Source organism: Parasteatoda tepidariorum, chromosome 7, assembly GCF_982258835.1.
Source record: "Parasteatoda tepidariorum strain Cologne lab strain chromosome 7, Ptep-v5.0, whole genome shotgun sequence".
NCBI classification, from domain to species: Eukaryota; Metazoa; Arthropoda; class Arachnida; order Araneae; family Theridiidae; genus Parasteatoda; species Parasteatoda tepidariorum.
In genome coordinates this window covers 13,792,982-13,813,433 of record NC_141761.1, presented here as the reverse complement: position 1 = coordinate 13,813,433, position 20,452 = coordinate 13,792,982, and the positions used below count along the sequence as shown (strand labels likewise).

General features: G+C 28.8%; 1 protein-coding gene across 1 annotated transcript; it reads right to left on the bottom strand.

Moving 5' to 3' along the window:
• Positions 1-7,700: 7,700 nt before the first annotated feature.
• LOC147806869 (uncharacterized) lies at positions 7,701-12,029 on the bottom strand. The gene is made up of 3 exons (XM_087167356.1): positions 11,680-12,029; positions 11,443-11,543; positions 7,701-11,368 (listed from the first exon to the last, which is right to left on the bottom strand). The coding sequence occupies exons 1-3, from the start codon at positions 11,830-11,832 to the stop codon at positions 8,758-8,760; spliced, it is 2,865 nt and encodes a 954-aa protein (XP_087023482.1). The 5' UTR covers positions 11,833-12,029; the 3' UTR covers positions 7,701-8,757.
• Positions 12,030-20,452: the final 8,423 nt, after the last annotated feature.

Sequence of the window (20,452 nt, the reverse complement as noted above, 5' to 3'; positions counted from 1 at the left end):
TTTCTTAGTGGCACATGCATATATGTTTCGAAATTTCGACAGCTAACCTTTGATCTGGTATTAGTATCAACGTTGTCAGTTGAACCCAAAAATTATAAAAAATTATTAATAATTGGCAGCAATCAATAATAAATAGAAAGGAACACCTATAGACGAAGTAGACAATAGTATACATTAAATGTAGGCCATACAGAATTTTGTTAGCTCCTCATATCGTATTTCACACCATCTTCGATTTCAGCGACACCTGTGCTAACTAGTATTATATGGAGAGAGACAGGGCCAAAATGAAATATTTTTCAAAAATGCTTTATAGATATTTCTCAGCATATGTATATATTTTTCGAAATTTTGACACTTATCCTCTAATTTGGTATTAGTATCGAAGTTGTCATTTGAACCCGAAAAATTATAAAAAATTATTAAAGTGTCCACCAAATGATCCCCTTAAAACCAGCTATTAATAATAATAATTAGAAAGCAATGGATAGGAATGCCTATAGTCGAAATAGACAATACTATACAATACATGTAGGCCATACAGAATATTGTTCCCGCCTCATATCGTATTTTACACCATCTTCGATTTCAGCGACATCTGTGCTAACTATTATACTGAGAGAGACAGGGACAAAATAAAATATTTTTTTAAAAATGCTTTATAAATATTTCTCAGCTTATGTATATATTTTTTGAAATTTCGACAGCTAACCTTTGATCTGGTATTAGTATCAACATTGTCAGTTGAACCCAAAAAGTAAAAAAAGTTATTAAAGTGTCCACCAAATGATCCCCTTAAAACCAGCAATCAATAATAATAAAAGAGGAATACCTATAGATGAAGTAAACAATAGTATACATTATACATTAAGTGTAGGCCATACAGAATATTGTTACCGCCTCATATCGTATTTTACACCATCTTCAATTTCAGTGACACCTGTGCTAACTATTATATGGAGAAAGACAAGGATAAAATAAAATACTTTTCAAAAATGCTTTATAGATATATCTCCTGGTGGTCAAAATATAATTTATTTTCATATATATCATGTGGTAATAGCAAAACGTTTCATCTTTATTGATTGAAATGAACTGAAGTTGCCTCTCTTTTGTATTTTTTTATTTTATTTTATAACCGTCGTTGAACAGCCGACCCAATTTCATGGGTTTACGACTACTTACGTTCAACTCCGTAGCCTTGTAATTTTGAACCTATCCAGAAGACAGGGAAACTCCTGGATCAGTACCCCCAGAGGTATTGATTTGTTGTGGGAGCATGGAGGACTTTGAGACTCGACAGATTTAACGTGCATCAGTCACCATTTACTACACAGGGAGTCTTCGGCAGGCGAGGATCGAACCCACGACCTCTTGGATATGGGCCCAGCGAAGATCTGAAAAAATTGAGTATTTAAAAGTAAATAACTTTGTTTGATATACAGTTCCTGGCCATATTATTCGACGCACTGTAAGATTCTATGTAAAATCTTAATTATAATGAAATATTATAGAGTTTTATTATTTTTATGTGACTGAAACCGGTTTGCACTTGCTTACGTTAGTGTATCAATGGGTTAACATTGTCATGCAATACGTTAAAAATAAATGCAAATGTAAAAAATCTCCTCAATAAAAATCCATTACATGTATGTTCAAATATAAAAGTATAAACTCGTGCAAAACATTTAATTATTAATATACTACAGAGAGTCGAATAATTTGGTCTAATTGTTATAATATAATATCTGTTATAATAAATATTCTATATTTATATAATATATCCTCTAATTTATATGATATCTCTTCTAATGTAACCAATTGATACACGACCGTAGCCAAGTGCAAAAAGTCACGTAAAAACAATACAACTGTATAGAGTATCGCCTGATAGTTAAGATTTTACATAGAATCTTAGCGTCTAATGATTTGGCCAGAGACTCTAATAAAGAGAGAAGAAATGAGATGCTTTAACTAGATAAAGCAGTTATAGTTGCCATTTTTTATTCAACTATCGTCTTGACTACGCTAAACTATCGCGTGTTTCTATGTTTACCCTTTTATTAAGATATTTTCACTCATAACCAGGCTTAAAGATGAATATTTTTAGAATCATCTAAAATACACGCAATAGGGCTAACTAATCAAATTAATTTTAAAGCAATTTAAAACAAAAAATTATTACGAAATTCTTTGAATTACTAAAGAAGAAAGCGGGACTGAAGATTTCAAAACACGTTTGATGGCTGGAAGAAAAAGAGGGGTTGTAAGACGATAAGGAGAAAAATTTTCAAGCTTTCCTCGATATCCTTAGTTGTTTTGATCTCGCTTTCCTCACTAGTTATTGGATTGATATCAGTAACCTTGTACCAGTAGGCGTGGCCGAAAGGACTTTCTCTACATTATAAATTTTTTTTTGAGGAGTTGGATGTCTCAACTTGCTTTATTGAAGAGGAAAGAACTACCACTATAAATATTAAATACCCTTGTATATAAGACATTGATTCTACCTTTTGATAGATGACCCTTCAATGGTGAATCGGGCGTGATTTCCAACATTGATGGATGCTCCACATTAAACAGTTGATTTGATTAAAAATTTACTGCTCAAAAAAAAAAAAAAAAAAAAAAAATCCGGTGAAGTAAATAAAGTTTCCCGGTCAATAAACAATATTGAAGAAGAAAAAAAAATAATGATTTTATTATTAATTTTTATTAATTAACAACAGATTAGAAAATTTAGTGGGCTGTGCTTTAAATGATGGATGGATTTATATTTTGCGCAAATTATAAACATTAATTTTATGATTTTTTTTAAATTTTACATTAATTTCCTTTTTTTTTTAGGTTTTTTTTAAAAAAAATTATTGAAAAATTGTTAAATTGTCTTTAAACACTTATTTGTGTTTCGTAACCAAAAAGGAATTCTTTTTAAATAAGATAACATTTTACTTTCTAGTCAGGGCTCGAAAAAACTCAGAAATTTTACCCGTCCCCGAGGACGACTTGCCCAACAATGTACCCGTCCTCCTTTGAAACTAGCCCGTAGCTTCTAAATAAATAAAAATATAATTTTCTCTTATGTATTACAAACATTTATTATAATTTTCTCTTATTTATTACAAACATTTATGTAAATTTACACAATGAATTAGTAGTTACTTGGATTATATTATGCAGTAATAAACGAAATACTAGGTTAATAATAGTAACCTAGTACGTATTTCTTTTATGAAATAATTTAAATGACTAAGGTCAAGTTATCTGGAATGTCAATTTATCCGAGGGTTCTGCGTTTTTTAAATGAATCAAATATGACGTTTGCCAGTTCTACAATCAAGCCAATGATTTACAGAGGTTTCTGCATAGAAATCGGAAGGGGGTTTTCCATTTAGGTAGATGTTCATAATTACGTTTAACGCTTCTTGTTTAAGACCAGTAAGTAATGTGGGTTTTTTTTCTGTAAGTTTATTGCTGAAAAGCCCCTTTCAAACACTGCAGTACTCCCAGACAGAGAAAACATCAATTCTAATAACAAGAATTGAAAATGTATCACGAAAATTAACGGGAAAATGGCCGTCCACGCGGACGTCGGATTCGAGAAATTCGTTGCCCGCGGGAAATTTTTGACCGCCGAGGACGGGCGGACGGGCTGTTTTTCGAGCCCTGATTCTAGTGTTAAATTTACAATATTTTGTAGTCCCAGTTATATGTGAACAAGTAAGTCATTTTCATAAATATACAGGGTTATTCATAATTCCCACCGGGGTTTCGAAGCGTTATAGTAAAAAAAAGAAGACGAATATGAAAAAAAGAAACATGTGAAACTATTCAAGTTTTACTTACATACATTACAGGTGTTCTATGTGTGAACCCTTGGTGGCATGGCATACATCAATGCCATGCCACCGATACATAATACATAATGACATGATACATAAATAGCTAAAATAACGATTAGAGATGAAGTACACACATTTTTAGAATGGGCCCCGGCCGAAAATCCTGAAGGGTGAAGTTACGGTACTGACCTTATTTCTTCCCAAAAACCCTGTCAATTTTGACATCACTTCTAACATGGACTTTTATTAACTTGACTTTTTAATTCATCCTGTACGTAAATAAAAAAAATATTCTGGTTAAAAATTCCAAACTACAAGTATTGCTATAAAGTAAAAATTACATAGCATCCCTTTCCACATAACCCCCGCTGTTATCTCTCACGTGGTATTATCTCTTTTGTTCTACTTTTTTCTTTCAAATCCTTTCTGAAAACAAACTCATATTTTAGCCTACACCGGATTGGTTTTAAATTTTATATCGGGGGTGTCCGAATTTGCAACTGTGTACAAATCTACATTTCTTTTCTCACAGGGTAATTCCACTCTCCTAGAAGCGTTGATTTATCAGTCACTTCAATCCTTCGCCACCTGCTCCTTATCTCCTACTTTCTTCGCAGGAGGCGACTTTACAAATTGTCGACTCCCGGGCACCTCCACTCGCCGCAGTTTAATTTGTCAACTGTTTCACCGCCTTATCTAGTAACCCTCACTCAGAGGCAACCCTACGCTCGACGCAATACAGCACTCGCAAAAGTCATAAACGAATCTTCGCGCTCATGGATATGTTTAAAAGTTGCTTGTTGAATTAATTTAAAATTTTATCCTCGTTTAAGACTAGAAAAATTCAAATAACGAGATCAAAATACTTCGTCCTTCTGTAAAGAAAAAGTTACATACACACAATTATTTCAGCTAATTACACACATATTTCGGATAAAAAAATTTTCAAATAGAAACTATTCTTGTAAATTAAATAAAAATCTGGAATAATAAAATATTTATATCTTCAGAATAATCAATTTCTTTTGAATATCTTAATTAATAAACAAAGTTTAAAAAAATAATCCCCTATATAAATCATCACATTATTAAGTGTACATATTTTTGAAGATAAAAGTATTAAAAAAAATTTAAGCAGTTTGAAAAATAATTATTTTTATTTCCTTCATTTTTACCAGGTTTTTTCAATTGTTTCTATTTTGGAAAAAATATGTATTCTTCAAAATGCTTACAATATCTTAAAAAAATTGCATATATTTTATACTGAACAACTTTTGATTGACAATATTTTCTTCATAAGAGAGTCCTTAAAAAAATTTGAAAATATTTTCATTAAATTTGTTCAAATATTTTCTGTAAAATGCGTGCTATTATGAAAACAAGGAGAAAAATATTTTTAGTAAAGCCATGTCATAAAGAAACAAATCTATGACATATTCACTACTATTTTCGTATAGTTAATTTATTTTTCATAACATCAAATCATATTTATTAAAACTTAAAGTTGTGGCTGCTCAACTTTTTTTAATGTTTCTTAAATTTGTCAGGGAAAATTCCGATATTTTCCATTTTTCTTGCTTCTATCACTATTATTTGTATATATCTGAAATTACTCACCTTCGTTTTAATTGTTTTCTAATTAATTTTATCATATATTTTGCTATATATATTTATCCTTTCATTCTATGCTTCATTAATTTCATAACTTATCCATCTTGTAACTTTTTATTCATAATTTTATAACTACTTTAGCTTATTAGATTCTATAACTCAACAATTGGTCTATATATTTTATAATTTCTTTATTCAATTTTTGGGCTTCTAAATAAGATATGGAAAAAATACTATGAAAATTATTACATTTATTGTCAATCTAAAATTAGGCCTTTTTTTCCTCCTAAGTACGAAAACACATTTACTAACTTAATGTAACGTAATTTAACATGATTAACATGATGATTCAATAAGAACGATTCAGAGAAAAGCAGGATCAGTAAAAGTGAAATGTGTATTTTAATTTATATTCTGCTTCAAAAATGAGACAAAAGAGACGCAGAAAATTTTTCTGTTATTATTTAATAGTATCCATTAGTCTTTAAAATTCCAAAAGAATTTTTAAGTTGCTGGAATTGTATAATAGTCTCATTTGTTACAACTTGTTTTTTAATTTTTTTTCACACAATAGCTTTTATTGTATGTAATTTGCTTTAAAAGTTCAAACATTTATTCTTACATTGTCATGCAGTCTGTGTGTCTGAAAACTGTATGACCTATTTTATTTTATTTGTTCCTTGCAGAATGGTAATAATTGTTTCTTATTTGGTAATAAAAACCTTACTTTTGCTGAAATAACTGATCGCAAGAGTTTTGTTTTATTATCATAACATCGATTAATTTTTTTGAGAAAAGTGTAAGTCCTCAGCCTTTCAACCATATTGCTTTAAAACTACTTTCTTTATTTAAAGTAAATTATTAAATTTAAAAATTGTTGAGATTCTCTTATTTGACTCAATATCTTGTCTGTAATGAATCAAAAATAAATAAACAGATTGTCCTTATATGATATGAGTTATGATATGAGAATGTCAAAGTTGATGCTTACTGTTTACATTATATTTTTATTTTACAAATCATAAAAAGTTTTCTTTAATCAAAATTGTTTTCACCTCATAAATATACTTTAACTGCTACAACTTTTTAAGTCCTGGCTACCAAAGCTGTGGAGTTGGCTAATACGTATGAAGGAATTTAGCGTTTGGGACATAACATTTACAAAAAAGTGTCAAATCTAAGTACAATTGTTTGGAAGCAAATATTATTCGCACTGCAAATGGGAATCATTACATCAAATTTAATCATAGATATCAATGTCAGAAAAGTAAAAAAGAATAAATTCATGTATAAAGCTGACAGCAACAATCTCCTCATCATTACACGTATATAAAATGAAAATGCTTAAAACTCATAAATTGTGTAGTTACTTAAATTAAAGGTTTTAAAAACTAAACAATAAGGTACAAAACCCTGCTGCATTATTGAATATTGCGTCCACATGCTTGATAAAGACACCATAAATTATTTGCAATAAATTTATAAAAATAATTATAAAGCTATATTCTACTCATATATCCTACACCCACAACAAAACTTTATTCTAAAAAGGATATAAAAAAGTAAGAAATAAATATGTGTTTCAGGAAGTCCGAATAAAAAGAGAATGATAATACACAAAAACTTTTAAAGCAGCTAAATTTATTCTCACCTCATGTTCACTCATGCGTTTTTTAAATCGTATGTCGCAAGTGAAACATGCGCGAATTAATATTCGAAGATTTTCGCGAGAAAACTTGAAACCCGACTTGGCGAATGTAACATTGGCGAATTTCAAAATATGGTGCCAAAGAAGTGCCCGGGAGTCGACAATGTGTAAAGTCGCTCGTGACCTTCGAGAATGAGAAGGCCTTACAACTCTTTCGTGACGTCACTGTACTTCGATCATTCCTCTGCGCTTGTTGCGAGCTTTTAACATGGGGAAAGATTTCCTAATATAATTATTTCTACTTTGTCTCTTCATATAATATTAGACACTCATTAAAATGCCGCAAAAATAGTTGGGAACAAGGACTGAAACCTTTTTTTCTTTCTCTTTAAATTTAATTAATAAAACTGTTAAAAGAAAAATTTGAAAACTAAAAAATTCGTGATAATCAAAAAATATGTTATCCGTACAAATATATGAATCACAGTCCTTAAGAAAAAAGTGATTTTTGGAGCTTAGATATCATTTTTGAATATTTTATTTGTGAACAGAATAAAAATTTCATATCAAATACTAAATAAAAAAAGAAACATGGTAAATCACAAAAAAGGAATACTTTATTACACAAAAAAGTAACAACAAACTTTTAATGCTTATTTTGACATTATTTCTATCACAACAAATGAAAAAAAAATTAGATTCCATTTCTTACCTACTTAAAAATAAACATTGAAATATATTGTATATCATTATAAAAATCATTAGACAATGAGTGTTAAAAATTGCAATAAATGCTTAGAAAGATATAAAAGAATTTCAATGATACAATTATTGAAGTAGAATTAGAAAAAATTCCAAGTTTTAAACTAAGAGTGATTTTTGGAGCTTAGATACCATTTTTGAATATTTTATTTGTGAACAGAATAAAAATTTCCTATCGAATACTAATAGAAAAATAAACATGGTAAATCACAAAAAAGGAATACTTTATTACACAAAAAAGTAACAACAAACTTTTAATGCTTATTTTGACATTATTTCTATCACAACAAATGAAAAAAAAATTAGATTCCATTTCTTACCTACTTAAAAATAAACATTGAAATATATTGTAAATCATTATAAAAATCATTAGACAATGAGTGTTAAAAATTGCATTAAATGCTTAGAAAAATATAAAAGATTTTCAATAATACAATTATTGAAGTACAATTAGAAAAAATTCCAAGTTTTAAACTAAGAGTGATTAAAATTTTAATACAATTGTTGAAATATAATATGGATTTTAACATAACAATATTACTGAAGTGTATTTATAACAAATTTGATATTGCAGAGAAACAGTGATCAAACATTACAAAATAATTATTTTGTTTCATTATTTAATTATTTTAATTTTGTAGAGAGTTTAACGTTTTGTAGAAGTGTTTAATTTATTTTAGTTTATTTTTTATTTAATAAATTAAAGTAAAAATAAAAAAAACTAATAAAAATATATTTAATGATATAAAATAATTTTCTTCTGGATAATAAAAATAAAAACCTAACAACTCAAAAATTATGTATAATAATGTTTTAACTAAAAATTGACATGCACAAAGTTGCTTATTGAAAATTTAGTGTTTATTATGTCTGAGGATTAACTAATGCTTAGTATTATTTATTCTTGCTTAATGTTTCAATTTTTCTCTTATTTCTCTTTACTTCAGCTAATAAAGCTGCGTTTTTTTTCTCCTTCAGTAAAGCATCATTTTTTGTTTTCGTGTAGTTGTTTAAAAATACATTAGTGGAAGACCAAACAACCATATCCAAAAATTTTTCCATATAATGTCCAGAGGGGCAAAATTCCTCATTTCCAAGCAAATCCTTTTCTACAAGATAATTTTTAGTTAAATTTGTAACAACATTTCGCTGATTAATTCGTTTGTTAAATTCGGCCTCATATTCAAAACATAACTTCTTTACAATAATATAATTTAACAGAACCGCATTTACCACATGTTTTTTTGGAAGTAAGAGGCTCCCTCTGTCAAGAGCTTGAGTGTAATTGTATTCTTTAGATATAGGTAGCTCTTTGTCAAATAAATGAATTTCTCTACAATCTAAACAGTTGGTTTTTTTTAAAGCACTAAAGGCACAATAACCTGCAACATACACAATAACAGGCAATTGAGTTTTTGCAGAGGATAGATCAGGTGTCATAATTTTTAAAGAGGAGAATATCTTATCATTTTGAAACTCTTCTGCAAAATGTTCATTGTGTAGCAACTCTGTGACTTGGACAAGACCAAATGATTTTGTGGGGATGTTTAAATACAAAAGGGACTTTAATCTGAGCTTTGCCTCACATTCAAATAACTGCCTAGTTGAGATATTGTATTGGCATCCAGCTAATTGTCGATAACAACCAAATCTACTTTCCAAATCATCGGTTTGAAATTTCCCAGGCATAATATATTTAAAATTCAATTCATTGACACAATAATCCATAAGTTGCAGAATACCTTCAGTACTTAATTTTAGAGCTGCATGCGTTTCTCTACTAAACATTCCTGTATCACATTTCATTGATTCCCAGGCATCCAACCAGTCTAAAAATTTGTTTAAAAAGTTTATGCTTCTTTCGTTCTTATAGGAAAGGGGATATTGAAATTCATTTTTTAGGTGAAAACCTTTAGTTGGAGTTTTTACATTTACTATATTCCACCAGTTATTAATAATTTTTATAAAATTGGCAGTATTTTCATAATGAACAATACTATGGTTTTTACCTAATTCAAGCAATCCTTGAGGGACAAATTCATTAAAAATCTGCAAAACTAACTTAACATTTTGTCTTTCAAAACTTGAAGGATTAAGAGATTTTAGACTTAATTTAAAACCAAATTTTGCAAGGCTATTGAGTTCAATATCATAAAGCGTTTTTAATGCTGAAAATGATGCAGTGTAAAAATTGTGCCCTACGTCATTACCTGATTTTTCACCAAACATAGGATAAAAAAAACATTTATCGGGATTTTTTTGGTTAAGCCAATTATTGCGTATGCATTTTAACAGGTGCACAAAATCAATTAAGAAAAAAAGAGGTCTATTATTGTCAATGGGGTGAGGATAAACAAATTGCAGTTTAGGAGGATTAACAAATAGGGACATAGCTTTTCTGTTTATGGAATTATTATCTGTTGTTACAGAAATAACAAAGAATCCTAACTCTTCTAATCCCAGTATTACTTTATTTAGGAATTCGTGGAGTATTTCCCCAGTTATTTTTTTTACGGGTAAGACGTGCACTACATCTTTATAAGAAGAGAGAACACTTTTCAACATAAATACTTGGGCACTGGAAGTACAGTTACCATCATAAGAAGTTCCTACAATGTTGCCACTTTTATAATCAAAATATTCTTTTATGTGTATTTCATCTAGCATTATAAGGACAGTTTTATCGTCTTCATTTAAAAATTTAAACTTTTGTTGGATATACTTTAAAAAGTATTCATCGGATTGTTCGAACTGCGGACTAATATTTGATTTTAAGCAGATGTTTCTTATTGTGTTTGGATGTGGTAAAATAATATTGCCACTTTTACGTACAAATCTATATGCATTAGGGGATATTGTATAAATTAAGGAAGCAAAAATTAAAGTTTCGGCAGAATACCTGTATGCATGCTTATCATCGCCTATGTAAGAAAGTTGATCGATAATGAATAAAATTACATCGTTGCATACACTTGTGACATTTAAAAGGGATTTTAAAAATTCTTTAACAGTATTTATAATTATTTTTACATCTTTATCCGTTGGTGGTGCATCCAAAGCTAATTTTTTTAATTCATTCAAAATATCATCTATTGTATCAATAGCAACAAGTTGATGTGGAAATTTAAAGTTTTTTAAAACTTTTATTTCTGTTTTTTTAACATAAGCTTTTACTTCACAATTGGAATCTATATATAAAGAGATATTTACTTCTGGTACTGGCTGAACATCTAATAACATGAAAAGAATGTAACTCTCACTTTTTATAATATTCCAGGAGTTCTTCGTATCCGGCAGCTTAGACTTTAGGTCTGAAAAAGAGGAAAATTTTTGTGTTGCATCATACAATTCTTGACGTTTTACATTTTCAGCTGTTGCAGCTTGAATACTTTCCATTTCCTTTCTTAATTTTCGGTCATCCGAAGATTCTCGATTACTAACAGCTGTGGAAGAGAAGTGCTTCGGTAAATTTGGATGGAGAGATGGTACTGCATTAGGCTTTAATCTATAAGTAAAAAGAAAATTAGAATATAATATATAACCAGAGACACAAATACTTGATTTTAAAATAAATTTTACTTCTTAATCTTTAGTTCGGCTTCTATGAGTAGGCCCGTTTTCTTATCATAGGCAGATGTAGTTGTAAGGAGGTCTTCTTCACTAAAATGTTTTTCACACACCTAAAAACAATTAAGAATAGGTTAAATCATGTTTAAATCTTTGAAGAAATTCCAAAATTTCAAATGCCAAGAGAATATATGGGAGAAAGAAAAGGAAAAAAAAAAGAAAAAAGAAAAATACTAGCATAATGCTTACCTTGCTGTGTTTTGTAGGACTGAAATGCTCTCTTTTAATGGCGCGAATCCATTTTTCTCTCAATGCGTCATTTTTAGGGAAGCTAAAAACACTGACTTTAGGGCCATTTTTGTAATTCCCTCGACATGCTGGTACACAACATGGATGAGGCATACCTTGTTTAAAATTTTGTAATAATTAATTGCATAAGAATGAGTTTCGATTACAAATATCCAAATCAAAATACTAGTACGCCTGACTAAAACAAACGAAGAAGAAAGTGTCACATGTCGCGGGGAATGATCGAAGTATGGTGACGTCACGAGGGGTTGATGACGCAGTTGGAAGGCCTTCTCATCTCGTAGGTCACGAGTCGCTACAAGGACTCCTGGAAGCGACTTTACACATTGTCGACTCCCGGGCACTTCTTTGGCACCATATTTTGAAATTCGCCAATGTTACATTCGCCAAGTCGGGTTTCAAGTTTTCTCGCGAAAATCTTCGAATATTAATTCGCGCATGTTTCACTTGCGACATACGATTTAAAAAACGCATGAGTGAACATGAGGTGAGAATAAATTTAGCTGCTTTAAAAGTTTTTGTGTATTATCATTCTCTTTTTATTCGGACTTCCTGAAACACATATTTATTTCTTACTTTTTTATATCCTTTTTAGAATAAAGTTTTGTTGTGGGTGTAGGATATATGAGTAGAATATAGCTTTATAATTATTTTTATAAATTTATTGCAAATAATTTATGGTGTCTTTATCAAGCATGTGGACGCAATATTCAATAATGCAGCAGGGTTTTGTACCTTATTGTTTAGTTTTTAAAACCTTTAATTTAAGTAACTACACAATTTATGAGTTTTAAGCATTTTCATTTTATATACGTGTAATGATGAGGAGATTGTTGCTGTCAGCTTTATACATGAATTTATTCTTTTTTACTTTTCTGACATTGATATCTATGATTAAATTTGATGTAATGATTCCCATTTGCAGTGCGAATAATATTTGCTTCCAAACAATTGTACTTAGATTTGACACTTTTTTGTAAATGTTATGTCCCAAACGCTAAATTCCTTCATACGTATTAGCCAACTCCACAGCTTTGGTAGCCAGGACTTAAAAAGTTGTAGCAGTTAAAGTATATTTATGAGGTGAAAACAATTTTGATTAAAGAAAACTTTTTATGATTTGTAAAATAAAAATATAATGTAAACAGTAAGCATCAACTTTGACATTCTCATATCATAACTCATATCATATAAGGACAATCTGTTTATTTATTTTTGATTCATTACAGACAAGATATTGAGTCAAATAAGAGAATCTCAACAATTTTTAAATTTAATAATTTACTTTAAATAAAGAAAGTAGTTTTAAAGCAATATGGTTGAAAGGCTGAGGACTTACACTTTTCTCAAAAAAATTAATCGATGTTATGATAATAAAACAAAACTCTTGCGATCAGTTATTTCAGCAAAAGTAAGGTTTTTATTACCAAATAAGAAACAATTATTACCATTCTGCAAGGAACAAATAAAATAAAATAGGTCATACAGTTTTCAGACACACAGACTGCATGACAATGTAAGAATAAATGTTTGAACTTTTAAAGCAAATTACATACAATAAAAGCTATTGTGTGAAAAAAAATTAAAAAACAAGTTGTAACAAATGAGACTATTATACAATTCCAGCAACTTAAAAATTCTTTTGGAATTTTAAAGACTAATGGATACTATTAAATAATAACAGAAAAATTTTCTGCGTCTCTTTTGTCTCATTTTTGAAGCAGAATATAAATTAAAATACACATTTCACTTTTACTGATCCTGCTTTTCTCTGAATCGTTCTTATTGAATCATCATGTTAATCATGTTAAATTACGTTACATTAAGTTAGTAAATGTGTTTTCGTACTTAGGAGGAAAAAAAGGCCTAATTTTAGATTGACAATAAATGTAATAATTTTCATAGTATTTTTTCCATATCTTATTTAGAAGCCCAAAAATTGAATAAAGAAATTATAAAATATATAGACCAATTGTTGAGTTATAGAATCTAATAAGCTAAAGTAGTTATAAAATTATGAATAAAAAGTTACAAGATGGATAAGTTATGAAATTAATGAAGCATAGAATGAAAGGATAAATATATATAGCAAAATATATGATAAAATTAATTAGAAAACAATTAAAACGAAGGTGAGTAATTTCAGATATATACAAATAATAGTGATAGAAGCAAGAAAAATGGAAAATATCGGAATTTTCCCTGACAAATTTAAGAAACATTAAAAAAAGTTGAGCAGCCACAACTTTAAGTTTTAATAAATATGATTTGATGTTATGAAAAATAAATTAACTATACGAAAATAGTAGTGAATATGTCATAGATTTGTTTCTTTATGACATGGCTTTACTAAAAATATTTTTCTCCTTGTTTTCATAATAGCACGCATTTTACAGAAAATATTTGAACAAATTTAATGAAAATATTTTCAAATTTTTTTAAGGACTCTCTTATGAAGAAAATATTGTCAATCAAAAGTTGTTCAGTATAAAATATATGCAATTTTTTTAAGATATTGTAAGCATTTTGAAGAATACATATTTTTTCCAAAATAGAAACAATTGAAAAAACCTGGTAAAAATGAAGGAAATAAAAATAATTATTTTTCAAACTGCTTAAATTTTTTTTAATACTTTTATCTTCAAAAATATGTACACTTAATAATGTGATGATTTATATAGGGGATTATTTTTTTAAACTTTGTTTATTAATTAAGATATTCAAAAGAAATTGATTATTCTGAAGATATAAATATTTTATTATTCCAGATTTTTATTTAATTTACAAGAATAGTTTCTATTTGAAAATTTTTTTATCCGAAATATGTGTGTAATTAGCTGAAATAATTGTGTGTATGTAACTTTTTCTTTACAGAAGGACGAAGTATTTTGATCTCGTTATTTGAATTTTTCTAGTCTTAAACGAGGATAAAATTTTAAATTAATTCAACAAGCAACTTTTAAACATATCCATGAGCGCGAAGATTCGTTTATGACTTTTGCGAGTGCTGTATTGCGTCGAGCGTAGGGTTGCCTCTGAGTGAGGGTTACTAGATAAGGCGGTGAAACAGTTGACAAATTAAACTGCGGCGAGTGGAGGTGCCCGGGAGTCGACAATTTGTAAAGTCGCGTCCTTGTATATATTGTAAATAATTTTTCCGTTTCTTATTATTATCTTTCGTATTATTATCATCCCTATTTAATGTTTTATATGTATTTTGCGATTTATATTATATAACCCAGTTCAAATTTGTTAACTCATGTACTATGCGATTTCTTAATCATGCGATTATATGACGCTCCCCCTTCCCTTCCTCCTCCTTTTCAACCGAGATGAAAGAGCAGACAGCCTTATCAGGCTAGGTACTCTGAAAAAATTTAATAGTTACAGTTACAGTTTCCAGGATTCATAAAATACTATCACTACTCCGGACCCCCCAGAGTGATGCGCACTCCTCTCTTGTCGGAATTCTCGCCTGCAAGGTACTTTTTGTCCCCTTCCCTCACAAACCTTATCTCATTCATCCTCTTAATGTTCCTTAATAACCTCCTCGGTCACCGGTATCTTGTTTATACATTTGACCACCACTGGGATTTTTCCACTCTCATTTCCTCTCTCTCTCTCTGCTCACTCCTTTGAAGAGACTCGTGCCGCTCCGATTTCAGTCAGTGACGTCAAGGCGGCGATGTAACTACCATTCTTTTTTTAAAACTCATTTCGATGCATTCATTGTTTTCTATATTCATTTTGAGGTTTCTTATCTGACTGCAAACATTTAACAGTGGAAGTTAAATATCAGCTTGCGCGATAGTGACTGGCAAGAATTATTTTTAAAACACAAAATGAGGAAACTCAATTTTCCATGTTTTATTTCAGAAAACATAAAGGTGATATCAAATAAACTGTAAAATGTACTAGATTGCAATGAATTATGTTTCATGTTTTCTTTCTTTTTTTTTTCTTTCTTATTTTAAGAAGCTTAAAAATTTCGCCATTGAAATCGATACCGTCTCCACACTTTAAAGTAGAAGGGGGAAAAATGTACAAATAGAAAGAAAATAAAATCCTGAACTTCAAAAATAGTTGATTTTATTCAGTAAATTTTGTTCTGTTGAACCTAGTCTCAAAATGTTACTAAACATATATATATATATATATTTTTTTTTGATTTTGAAAGTTTTAAAAATGTTCCGAAAAACTTTAGTAGTCTAATTTTTAAATGCAAAAACTGCTTAAATTTGATAACCAGGTACATAAAGAGCTTTCAATGAATAAAAATAATTACATGAAATAACGGAATTTAGCTTGATAACATGCTAGTACACAATGAGAAAAATTCTTTAACCGACGCAGATCGGACACCGGTATTCCTTATTTTCAAGCTCTCTAATTAAAAGTAAAATATATATTTTGAATTCGAAAAACAATGCAATAGTTACTGAAAAATCGGTACTTTATACTAAAATATAAAATCCAAGTGTAAAATATTCAGTCATATTTCAAAAATTTCATTTTATAAATTACCTGTAATAATGGAAAATTAGGGTTGATATTTAATAATGGTTGTAAAAAGATCTCCGCCCCCCCACCTCAGCATTTGGAAAATTTTAAAGCAACTAAGGGAACCCTTTGAGCAGTTAATTCTTTAAATTTTGTTCTATTGAACCTAGTCACAAAATTTTACTCAGAATTTTTTTGAAAGTTTTTATTTTAAACTTTAAGAAACTTTATTAGTCTAATCTTTAAATACAAAAACTTTTTAAATTTGGAAACTAGGCGTAAAAGAGCTTTCAATGAATAAAAAGAATTACATAAAATTACGGAACTTAGTTTGTTAACCTACCAATACGCAATTCCTTAACCTTTGACGCAGATGAGACAGTTTCCCTTTATATTTTTGACACTGTAATTGCAAGTAAAAATATATTTCGGTATAATAAATCATAAAATCAGTCTAATGTTTACTAAAAATCTTAAATAATCTGAAATCTATTCTGAAATATATAATTCAAATAGTAGTTTTAATTTTTTCATTTATAGTCAAAAATTTAATAAGTGATTTTGTTAATTAAGGAAACTTCAATGATGAATTACTATTTCTTAGATGTAATTAATTTCTAATAAGTGTAAATTTGCAAATTTTGAAGTGAGCCGCGGTACAAGAATTTTACCTTTACAGCAGCAAAAAAAAAAATGACATTCTCTATTTCATAACCAGAAATGATCATTTCATTTGTTTTGACTTTTATACTTTTTAATGAAAAATAAAAGAGTTAACACTTCATTAACTTTATTGAAAATGTGTGCACTTTAGTCAGTAGATTGCTTATCATAGTGGAGAATTTATAGAACTAAAATATTACGTTCTAATAATAATGGAAAATTAAAATTAAAATTTAGTAAAGGTTTTGACAAGGTCTCTTCCCAGCCCTTCAGCATTTGGAAAATTAGAATTCTGTAGAAACTGAGTGAACAGTTGATTTCATTTAGTAAATATTGTTCCATTTAACCTATTCATAAAATTTTAATTTTTTTTAAAGTTTTTGAAAGTTTTAAACATGCTTAAAAATTTAAGAAACTTTATTAATCTAATCTTTAAGTACAAAAACTTTTTTAATTTAATAACTTTGTTCAAAAGATGTCAGTGAACAAAAAGAATTAGATGATTAACAAACTAAATTCCGTTATTCTTACTAATACACAATGAAAATAATTCTTTAACTTTTGACGCAGATGGGACATCGGTATTCCTTTCATGTATTTTTCAATCTCTATAATTACAAGTAAAAATATATTTTGTTATTTTTAATTCTAAAAACAGTTTAGTAGTTACTAAAAAGCCGGTTAGATTATCGGTACTTGATACTAAAATAAAAAAATCGAAATAAAAAATTTGTAATATTTCAAAAATTTGATTTTGTACATTACATAAGTTTAAATGATGAATAACTGCTTCTTAGATCTAAATAACTGCAAATGAAAGCAAATTTGTAAATGAAAGTGAGCCGCGGTTTAAAAATTTTACCTTTACAGGAGCAAAAAGTACTGTCTCATTTTGTATTTTATGATAAAAATTAAAATGCTTAATATATTTTCGTCCGTTTTGAACTTAAAAAGGTATGAAATATATCTATATAACAAATTTTTGACACAGTTTTCCACTGTTGTCGGAGCACTTATTGGCTGGAAAAATCACGTGGTAGGATACAGTTTTTCCATATTGTTATCAGCATAAAAAGTCAAAGGTATTGTTTTTCTATAAATATCTATAAATTTAAAACATTTTTCTCTATTATTACGCTTTTAATTCAAATTCAAGAGTTTAAGACTATGAGAATTATTTTCTTTTATTATTCTAACGGAATTTTGGACTACATTATAAAATAAAGTTTATTAAAAAGTGTATTCTTATTAAGAGTTTTATAATTACTTTTCTGCAATCATTAATATATTGATTGTTATAAATACAGTTCGAGATTCTTTAAATGATTTAGAACTTAAAGATCAGCTTCATGCACAATGTGATGCAAGCAAAAATGATATTTAACTTATCCGCCCGTTTGGTAATATTAAATAATTGTCGCGGACTCAAATTTGTTCGAGCAACAAAATGTTTGAACAATATAAATGTTAGTTTAAAAACTGATTACTTGGAGAAATTACATCTGTTCACCAATAGATCTAAATATTTATAATACTAATAGATAATATTTGGACATGGAAATAGAGGCACAAGAGTAAGCAAACGGAATTACTTTTAGTACGTATATGTAAATGAATCATTTTAACTTTAGAATAAATACTGTTTCATCTCAATAAATAACAATTATTGCGAAGCAATCATAGGGGTTGGTGAGAGGCAGCGAAAGGGGGATCAGCCCCTTTCTGTTTTATGAAAATTGTGCGTCGAAGAACATAATCTGGATCTCAATTCTCAAGAGTATGAAGGAAAACAAATGTATATCAGATAAAAGCACATATTCTTGTTAGTAGGGAGAATTTTACTGTCGATGTTACTTGTTTGAATTCGATTTTTCACTAAGAAAAGTTCATGAATACTTTTTAAAGCTGTCAGGCATGGAAATTCTTCTAAATACTTGTCTAGTGTCTCAACAATTAACTAAATTCGGTTTTGATGAAATCTTTGATAGCTATCTGTAAAGTATTTAAAGACTAGTTCAAGTAACATAATATTTCCCTAATGCAAATTTCAAATAAAATCTCAATAATAATATTCACAAATTTGTCTTATCTGTAAAGTGGTAATTTAAAACTGAACTTATTAGTACGGAAAAAGAAAATCTTATTAATACGAAAAATAAAACTAACCAATTTGTTCAAATAATTTATTAAAACATTTTATAAATTACATATTTCAAACTGCATCTAGGCATTACATCTTACATTACATTTACAACTTACATTACATCATACATTACATTTACAAATTAGTTTTAAAACAATATCTTCCGTATTTTACATGGAGCTCTAACAACATTTACAATGGAGTTTTGGTTAGCAACATTTCACATTAAACTTGCGCTTTATTTACACATAATACGAAATATTAACATGGATTTCTTAAAATATACAAAATGCTATCATATATCTTTGATATTTAATTACACAATGCAAGAGTCAAATATTTATAATCTATTGCAATTCTCCTTGTAAAAACATGTATCAGAACAAAAAGAATGAACCTGAATGCATTAAAATTTAATTCTCAATTTTGTAATTTTAAATAGTATCTAAAAAAAAAATTCTTCAAAAAAAAAAGGTTTTTGAAAAAATATTTTAATTTTAAAATTAAGAAGTCTCTATTGCACCTGAAACTTAACTTCTGAAAAATTTTAAAAATTTAATTTTTCAAAATATAATTTAAAACAAATTTATATAAAATGCAGATTTGCGCATTTAGGCTTTCACTAGATTAGATTTTAGACAGCAATTTTACATATAATTGGAACTACATTTTACTTTCAGTTCAAGTTATCAGACTGTATAAAATTTAAACTGTTATAAATTAACTTTCCGAAGAGGGCAGTTAAAAGAGTAAATTTTTATAGAAATTTAGCTACATTTTCTAAGAACGGATTTTTCACCTTTAGTCTGGTGTATAGTAAAATCCTGAAGATTTACTGCTACTTAGTGTTTCGAGCAAAAAATAGATAAAGTTTGATTTTTGAAAAGACGATCAGTATAGTGTCTGAAGAAATCGGGGAACTCTTGCGTTCGATAAGTCACTGTAGTATCCTTTTTATTATGTAAGAGTCAAAGCTCAACGAGCACACATCAAAAAAGAACAACTAGTTTCAAGTTCTTAAAACAAGACACTACCGTTACGAAGATTCAAGGTTTCTACACAGCTCAAGGATACTGATCCACCACAGAAGCGCACATGTGTGAATCGAGAAACTCCGAAACGGCTGGACGAGTGTGAAACATGACGAGAAAGCAGAACGGCCGTCTACCACCTCCACGTCATATTCCACACTCGTCTAAAACATTCCGAAACTTCCGATTCACACTTGCACACTTATGCTGCAGATCGATATTCCCAAATTGCGCAGATCTACTATATCACCGACTATAACCGAGCTAATACTGGCTGCACTTCATTCAGCTGTGTTTCAATCGAAGTCTTAATATTTGCGTATTATTAGGCTTAAATTTGGTTCTAGACATTTATAAAATGATAGATACGGTTGCA